Source organism: Gavialis gangeticus, unplaced genomic scaffold, assembly GCF_001723915.1.
Source record: "Gavialis gangeticus isolate Ggan-Ray unplaced genomic scaffold, GavGan_comp1, whole genome shotgun sequence".
Taxonomy (NCBI): domain Eukaryota; kingdom Metazoa; phylum Chordata; order Crocodylia; family Gavialidae; genus Gavialis; species Gavialis gangeticus.
In genome coordinates, this window is record NW_017729025.1 from 86,302,806 (window position 1) to 86,312,115 (window position 9,310).

At 41.7% G+C, this 9,310-nt stretch overlaps 1 protein-coding gene across 2 annotated transcripts in view; it reads right to left on the reverse strand.

The window, feature by feature from the left end:
* Nucleotides 1–9,310, reverse strand: part of TTBK2 (tau tubulin kinase 2) — a 220,708-nt gene that overhangs the window by 59,008 nt on the left and 152,390 nt on the right. For both annotated transcript variants that reach the window (XM_019519087.1, XM_019519088.1), the window contains 3 exons: nt 7,762–7,978; nt 5,888–6,099; nt 1,740–2,343 (listed from right to left, as the gene is read on the reverse strand). In XM_019519087.1, coding sequence (XP_019374632.1) covers nt 1,740–2,343; nt 5,888–6,099; nt 7,762–7,978 — 1,033 coding nt within the window. The remainder of the gene's footprint in view (nt 1–1,739; nt 2,344–5,887; nt 6,100–7,761; nt 7,979–9,310) is intronic.

Sequence of the window (9,310 nt, forward strand, 5' to 3'; positions counted from 1 at the left end):
GTTTGACCCCAGTACTCTTTCCTGCCATGGCAGGGGGTCGGACTAGATGATCTGCTCAGGTCCCTTCCAACCCTAGAAACTATGAAACTATGTCTTCCTAAACCATTAAATCACACTTCCTCTCAAGTGTGGAAGGGGATAACTGAGAAGAAGTAAATCCAAGGGAGTTCTGTTCAGAAGCAGAGGCAGGTGAAGGTGGGAGAAAAACTTCTGGAATCTGTGCAAATGAGGAATGTATTAGACTTAATAAAGAAGCATGCCAAAAGGAGAAGCAGCAGCTATTGGGAGTCCATCCAGGAAAGAGGGGCAGCTACAGGAACAAAAAAGCAGTTACTGAGCCATTTCAGAAGTGGGAAGTAGCAGAGGAGATAGAAGGAGTTGTTTCTAGCACAAAGGAAGCAGAGGTTTTAGAAACACAGGCATTTCTGAAAGAACGTATCAGTGGGCAAGGAAGAAGCAAAATGAAATCAAGAGAAAATAATTTTATTAGGGGACAATGAGAACAAGGAAACTTGTTTCTCTGCTACCATATTAGCTTCTGCCATTTGGGATCTTTTCAAACTTACATGGCATACATTTACTGGTTCACTGTAGGTCCATTTTGCCCTGTCTCCTGCATCACATTTTGTTTACAATTCCCTTCTTAATAACGCCTAACATTTTGTTTGAGGGGTTTTTTGATGGCTGCTGAGCACTGAGCTGATGTTTTTTAGCAAGCTGTCCACAAAGACTCCCAGATCTCTTTCCTATGTGGCAACAGCTAATGTGGAGCCAATCACAGCATATGTATAGTTCGGGTTATGATACCATTGTATCATATTTTATACAATAGTCCTTGATCTTTTTAGAGTCATGACATCCCTCCACCACTTTTTTCATGACAGCACTCCTGGTTGAGAACCACCGTTGGCATTGCCTCAAGTTACCTCCATGCTTCTCGACTAGGTGTTACTACTTCCAGATAAAACTGCACGTGTGCTGTACAACCAGCCCAGAAAGGGCTGTGCCACATGGTCATGCTCCTGCTTCATTAGGGCTGTGATCAGCCTAATGCAGACATGAGCTGCCTTGTGCAATGAAGCCCTTGCCGGTCAGCCACCCCCAACTCCCACCCCTGCCACTGCTCCTGGAAACAGAAGCAAGTGGGCAGAACTGTCCCATGTGCCTCTGTTTCTGGGAGGAGCTTATCAGGGGATGGACCCAGAAGTTCTACAGCCAAGCCAGTTTCTGCCTGGTTTTGGCTGATCAAAGCCCTAATGCAGCAAGAGTGTGTGTGGGCGAGTTTGACTTGGCTGCCATCACAGTAGCAGCATGTGCATGATTGATAACGCTCCTGAGGGGGGGGTTCAGGGCACCCCAGGATGTCATGGCACCTCAGCTGAGAACTACTGTTTTATATATTTGTTAATACCTTCTGCTTATGCACTCTCAGCATAATAGTATAACTTAATTGGTTAATCATTCATGTCAAAAGGTATTTGTTAATGTATACCTTAAATTAAAGCTCAATTCTGAGGGTTGTACACTAAACCAATATCTAAATCCACTGCAGAATGTGGATTCAGACAGCAGGGCCTGAGAAAATTTTCCTGCAAAATCAAGTTCCATATCCCATTATTTAAGAATTCCAGGGACCCTGCATACACTTGAGGCTGTTTTCTCCTTTATTGCCTTTTCAAATTGTTCTGCACAGGGAACAAAAGCACAACAAAAAGTACAATAATAAATAGTTCTCTTACCGGAGTGAGTGCTCCTTCTGCCTGAGCCTCCATTGGACTCGTAGGTGTGGCTGCAAGAAACTGACCACCAGCTCCACACAGAAGTTCTAGTTTATCTGTAAGCTGTTCAGAAGCAGCAATGGCATGACACTCAACAGCTAGGCCAAGCTCTACTCCCAAGGGTTCATTCTTGGTATGGATGTTGTTTCCTGCCCAAGTACCTTGTCTGACATACTCCTCTTGGGGGGACTCCTCTAGGACCTGTAGCACCTCAGGCTCTTCATCTGAGGGACTTTCAGTTGTTTTATGCACTAAAGCCCCACTGGTCCTGAAATCCTGCAGGTCCCGTTCCTTATCTACTATCACCCACTCCTTGGAATCAACCTCCTGCCGGCAGGAGCTCAGATTGACAGCTACAAATCCATTGCTAACAACACCATCGACCTGTTCTGGAGAACTGGCTGAGGCAGGCTTAGAAGCATCAGGGAGGTATTCTTCATCATAATGCCAGATGTGGTCAGTACGGACAGTCACAGCAGGAACATGCATTTTCTGAGGAAGAGGAGAAGGAGCAGCAACAGCAGGTTCTTTCCCAACATTTGAGTCTCTCTGCATCTTCTCCAAGCTTAGAAAAAAAGTTACATATGAATTAAGAAAGAACAGCATTATATAAGGGCTCTGCTACACTTTCAAATTAAAGAAACCAAATATAGAATTGTTACACATTTTCAAACACCAACTTTATAGCTGGCTGGCTCTTCTAAGAGCTGGATAGTCATTTTTATCATGTGATAATTACTTTGCACATGTGGCTGATCTACATTGTGCGATTAAGCAGTTAATTGTATGATCATTATTTGTACGTGTGGCCTGTTAAATGTATTCGGCAATTAACCCGTTAATTGCATAATATATGCAACGTGCAGCAGGGGCCTAAGTAACATTATTTGAACTTAGCCACTGGAGCTATGCTAAGTTGAGCCTCCTACAATACTTTAAAATTAGCCTTTAAGAGCTCAGACCTTTCAGAATTAGTCTATAAGAGCTCAGGCCTTCAAGATATGGGATGAAAAACAAACTCAGTATCCTGCAGGGATTAACTTTGCAAGCATTAATAAGTGGCACAGCTATGATGATCATGAAGGAATGAGCTAACCCAGTGGGGAGCCAACCTTTTTTGGCAGGTGTGCTACAAAGCAAATCCTGCCTTTCTCCTGAGTTCCATTACAATCACCTTACCCCACCTGATCTGCTGCTCTGCTTTCTACTCTCTGCCACTGTATTCCCTGCTCCATCCCCAATTTGCTATGCATCAAACAGAGAGGTTATCCATGACACTTCTCATATGTATGCTATGGGTTGGCCACCCCCAAGCCAGACAATACAGAGTTCCCTGTCCCAAGCCAAAGAAATTCAGGAACAAATACAACCAGAAGAAGGGAGTAATTATTTCTTTTACTCCAATTTTTCCTTCCTAGTTACCCAAAAATATTCCAACATCAGATGAAGGTGGAAGAAAGACCACAGCGATTCCTATATGAATTAAGTAGATTTAATTAAACTGGGTATGTATGCATGCATGTATGCATATTTAATTAAACTATTTTCTCAAGAGAGAGAAGAGCACAGGGTATCATTACTGAGATGGTCAGGGTATCATTAGCTGGCCAGTGCAGTGAGTGTGATATTGTGTCTTAAACTCAAAGGTGAGCAAAAGAATCAGAAATCTCAAGCAGCACTTACAGAAATGCATTCAACAGCATTTGCAAATGTTTTGCATATAAAATGCATCTCTTGCTAAACAAGGGCACAGTAGCAATCACACTGAAAATAAGGGGAAAGAGGAAGAAACATGATAAATCAAGGGAAAACTGAAAACAAGCAGCCAGCTTAAAATTTCAGCCTGAGGTTAATGCTAAAACATTTGAAGATGGATTCAGCAATTGCCTTTTGGTAACAAACAAGAAAAGAGAAACAGGAGGCTGCTGGATGATACTGATGTTTAGCACATCACATTTTTTTGTTTACACCTTGGTGGCTGTTATATAATGAACCAACCTAAATATACCCTTTTGCCTATTTGCTGCTATTTTGCTGTTGGGACACAGAACATCTTTCCACAGCATCTCACATTCTCTTGTTTTGTCAGATGGGTTAATGAAGAACACTAATGAGTTTTGTTGATCAGGAATGCAAATTTCTCCCATGTGAGATAGGGGGGGATTAATGAAAGAGAGAACATTACTTCCATTTGAGGTCTTTCTCCATCCTTAACTTAATACCACATGCAATTTCATGTTTCAGTTTCAAATATTAGGTGAGTAGCTCTTTAAATCCCTCTAGTCTATACAAAACTCTCCCCCATCTGCTGTGATTGCATCTTTTGCTAGTCACCTGTGCTTGGCACCTTGGATACCTCCTGTATCTTCAGAAACCTTGTCCTCAGACTCTAGGATCTGCTGTGCTTTGCCCATGTCTCCATCTCAACCCCTTTCTTCTCCTGCTTCCCCAGTCAGGTTCTTGAGGCCTTCCCTTTAGCTTCCCTGTGTCCTTCACCTATAATTCTTTCTATACTTGGAAAAAAAAATTCCTGATCCTGTACTCAAACAGCCTCCTCTGTCCATCTTCTGATTACTCCTCAAAACCCACATCTCTAGCTAGTTTTTCAATGCTAATGCAGGCTTAGAATCATAGTAAATTAGGGTTGGAAGCGACCTCAGGAGGTCTAGCAGTATTTCTCGACCCGTGGGTTGCAAGAACATTCAGAAAAATGAGGCAAAGCATGGGTTTCCCCTTGCAGGCATGGGGGTAGAGGGGGCGGTGGCAGGAAGCTGCGTGGCTGGGTCAGCGGCACTGAGTTCAGTACCCAATACTTGCTGGGATGAGGCAGCTGAGAGCTGTTGCTCATGGAACAGGTGGGTCCATGACCAGGCTGCTGGGCACGGCATGGGAACCCCAGCCCAGAGCAGGGGGGGAGAGGTGCCATAGGCCTCCCCTCCTCCTCCCTCCAGCCCATACTGGGGCTGGACTTGCTCTGCTGCTGCCTGCATGAGCTGGAGCTGCTGCAGCCACCAAGCTCTAGCCTGAGTGGGATGGGGGTAGCTGGGAGCCCCCTCTGGCATGGCAGGGGTGGGGACCAGCATGGCCGAGGAGGGGGGGGGGGGAGTGAGGGGCACTAGCATGGCCAGGAGGCTGAGGGTGGGGAGTGACGGGCACTGGCAAGACCAGGGGGCTGTGGGTGAGGTGTGAGAGGCACCAACAGGGCCAGGGGGCTGTGGGCCGGGACTGTTTACAAATGGGTCCCGGTACAAAAAAGGTTGAGAACCACTAACCTAATCCAACCCTCTGCTCAAAACAGGACCATCCCCAACTAGATCATTCCAAGGCTTTGTTTACACAGGTCTTAAAAACCTTCAAGGATGGAGACTCCACAACCTCTCTGGGTAACCTGTTCCAGTGTTTTACTACCCTTCTAAGTGAGAAAGTTTTTCCTAATATCAAACCTAAACTTCCTTGGTTGCAACTTGAAAGAGGTCAGGGGCCCACACCCTGGTTTAAACTCACAACCTCTGGCTCCCCAGCTCCTTCCACAAGCATCTGAGCCACAGACACACCTCAGGTGTTCTGAGGCAGAACTAGGTGATTTCACAACTTTACTTTATATAAATCCTACTGCTCTTATAAGAGCACATTACATACGATGAAGTGAACTGCTTTTGTCACATGATTTATCATCCAATTCTGTAATAAATATTCATGTCGAGTTGCACTGACTCCAATGAATAGTCCCTGCTGAAGTCAACAGGACCACTCATGAAGCACAACTCAACATAAATATTATAAAATTGTACCTTTAACTTAAAATTTCTCCAGACCAAGAATCTACCTTTATAAAACATCACCAATACTATCTCAGTATAAATTAAAAAATATATTAAAAATTTACCAAGAAAGTATATCTAAAAATACAAAATGTCTAAATGATAATGGGCATTAATTTGAGAAAATACAATACATAGAACTGACTTTGCTAGTCATAGCTGGCGTAAGCATAACTCAGTAACTCTGTTTCTGGTTTTCACTGGGTATTATCCAGGATACAAAACAGTCTTAACCAACAAACTCCTAAAAGACCATAGATTGAAATGAGATACAAAGAGTCTCTTTACCAGGTCTCAAGAAATTTATCAGTATCTGGCTTTGACTCCAAGGTCAGGCGCTTCTCCAGTTCAAAGCTGTGGATTGAACGTAACTTTCGTACCAATGGGACATCCCTATCTAGTTGCATCGTCTCTGAACGGACTCGAATTGGAGAACCAAGGCTTGGTGCATTAAGAATTCCATTCACTGGCCCATGGCTATTTTCCTCCTCGGTAGCAACCTGTGCAAGTAAAATAGAACAGAAATAAAAATATAGCACATTAACAGTGCCATAAGACAGGAAAAACATATTAGTAAATGCAGCGGTCACACATCCTTTTATCCTGCAACAAACCAATTAATAGACAAGACACTCTTTCTACAAATACTCACCCCCATATATTATGCAGTGTATGGGGGCATCTGCATACACATGCGGTTTACTATGGAGTTGACTAATTAGCTTCACAGTAAAGTGTCACCGTCTACACATATGGTGCTATTAGGCCACAGTAAACTAATTTACTCCACTGTAGGATAGTACTGCCCAGTACAAGTACCAGCCTATGGCAAAGTTTAGTGTGCCATAATGTACGTGTAGACAGTGACCAGGGCTGGCTGGGGCATAAGGGTACTACAGTGCAGGGGGGCTGACTGCCCAGGTAGTGTAAATATTATGCCCAAGAGCAATAAACTCCAGCACGAACCGCTATGGAGTTTATTCAGCCACACTAACTGCACATGTAGATATGCCCTATATGTGCATTTTAGTTACCAGTTTCCTAAGGCACTACATTTAAATTGGAGATCAAGTGCCAGCAATACCAAATTCCATCTGAGACTGGAAAGAGTCAAAAGAAACCAATAACTCTCCTATCTTAGATCTATACTGATCCCTGGCATCCATCTGGGGAATTCTCCTCAATAACAGGCTTAACTCAGAAGCTTCTTCATGCCACTTTGTTGACATGACCTCTTTTGGCTTTATTGCAGAAATGCTACTTTTCATGTTAACTCATCTATATGTTTTTCTGCAACACCACTGCACCCTAAGTCTACAAACTAGCTTTCAGATATTCTACAGTGTCTATTAAAAATTAATATTAGTGTCCAAACACATATAACACTGTATATCAATGGACATTATTTAGCACTGAAGAACAAAATCAGTCCCTAAATTAAACAGGTGCAATTCCCAGTTACATCAGCAAAACTGGATTTTGCCCAGAAAAAGTCCACCTGTCTTTCATCTTTCCCTCTAAAAAGGAACATAAATTACCTGGAGAAATAAATACAGTAAAATACAGTTAACCAGCATGAGTGGGGAACAGGGTAGGTGCTGGGTACCTAAAAATTCCAGTTACCTGAGGCAGGGGTTTTTAACCTTTTTGAAAACCCTGGCGGAGCTGGGCGGGGGGAGGGGGAGTGACTGCACAAGGAGCGGCAGCAGTGCAGGGTGGTGGGTGGCAGTGGCAGCCACCACATCCAAATCCCGCCCCCCTCCAGCCAGCCAGAAATTCCAGTTCATAGAGTATTCCCGCTAGTAGAATGTGGGTTACCACAGCTTCTACTGTATCACATCGGTCTGGCATATAAAAATAAATTAAAGGCCTCTTCCTTCAGCTCCACCCTTAATTACTATCAAGAATAAGTGTAAAAAACATTTTTGGAATGAACAGGGAGCAAAACCATGTTTGAACTTGATATGAATTGTGGTCTTCGTAAGTGAAAAAGAATATTGCCCCACTGATCCACGTACTTCTCTCTGGGTAAAAAGCACAGTATTTCAAGAGCCAAATTATTAGTAGTTGCTTATTATTCATCACACCATATTTTGTTCCTTGTGATGGCAGGAAATTATTGAAAAAAGTTTTTTTCCCTTCCTCTGCCTGTCTGTAAATACCTTACAGATGCCCAGCTTTATCTTGTTTCTGTTGGCATCCATCTCCTCCCAGACATCTTTTTCCTGAAGACGTTGATGTCCAGGTGAGCCAGGTAGCTTTTCAGGTGAAACTCCACCAGGGATACCATTCTCTCCATCGCTAAGCTGCTCATCAGGAAACACCTCATCTGTATTCTCTCGCAGCAAGTCTCCTGGGATAGGGGTGGCATTGGCAATTCTAGAAAAGACATGAGAAGTAATTTCAAAGTAATGCTATAGACATTGCTGAGAGATTCCCAGATGAAGAAAGATTCCCATATTGTTAAAGCACTGATATTAATATCAAAGCTTCCAAATAAAATACATATTTCTCTAAAAAACAAAGTCCTTTAAAGTCCTTTAGACAAGCCAGATTTAAAGTTAAAGGATTTTACAATCCTAGTAACTGCATCATAAGCATAAAACTGCACATGTAAACTAAAAAAGAAGAATGAAAAAAAAAAAGCACTTCAAATCTTTTTTTCTACTGACTTCAGAGTTATCTTCAAAATCTAGGAATCACTACCTCCAGAGAGAAATTCTGAAGATCATGTGTGCTATATCTTACTATTTCTGTTGAACTTGCCTAAGTGCAATTCTTTCCATCTTCAGACCTCTAAGAGATCTGCAAACATTGTTAAATAAACTACTATATTAGTGACATGTAGGCCCTTCTGGAATGAAATGCATTCATTTTAAATTAAATGAAGAAATGGAATTATTTTTGTTTCAATACATTAGTTTCTAGTATCTGGAAATGTAAATTGCCTCTTTACTAATTTTCTAGAATATGGATGAAATAAAAAGCTCTCTACAAAGTCTCTACTGCTGAAAACCACTCTGAACACATTTAATATATCTGTCCCAGGTTGTTATGAGGACTCCTTCCAGAAGTGACTGTTTTGTTGCTTTCCTACTTATTAGGAAACATTGAAATGAGTTGAGAAAATAAACATTCCTTGCATTATTTCTATGAGATTCACATTTTAACCATAGGTTTAAACATAGTTTGACATGTACAACCTCATGATTACAGAGCAAAAGAGCAGAGTACAAATTTTTTAAAGTATTATACACACTCTCTTTTTCTGTCTTTCCTAATCATAACATCTTTGCTAGCTATTTTACAGGTAGCTGGTTAATAAACACAGAATGTAAAAGGATAGCCCATTTCATATCTATTGTTAAACATTTTCATTAGCTGTTCTGCTAGTAACAGTTTAGCATTATATATACTCATTTATTTTTGCACTGTAGTTTAAAATGAAGCTCAAATATGTCACTTTTGTAATTTCTTTTCAATATCAGATTCTTATTCCATGAGATTCAAATGCTCTGAGTTACTATTTCTTTAAAAATAAAGATTCTTAATAAATTTTTTTGCAGAAACCCTAAATGTTTACTATTGGTCTTAAATTGTTACACATGGTTTGTTTTTCTAAATTACAGAATTTAAATTTTTCTCCAAATTTAAGCTGATTGCATGTGGCAGACCAGATCCGTGTATGTTAAATCAGGTGGGGGGGGGGGG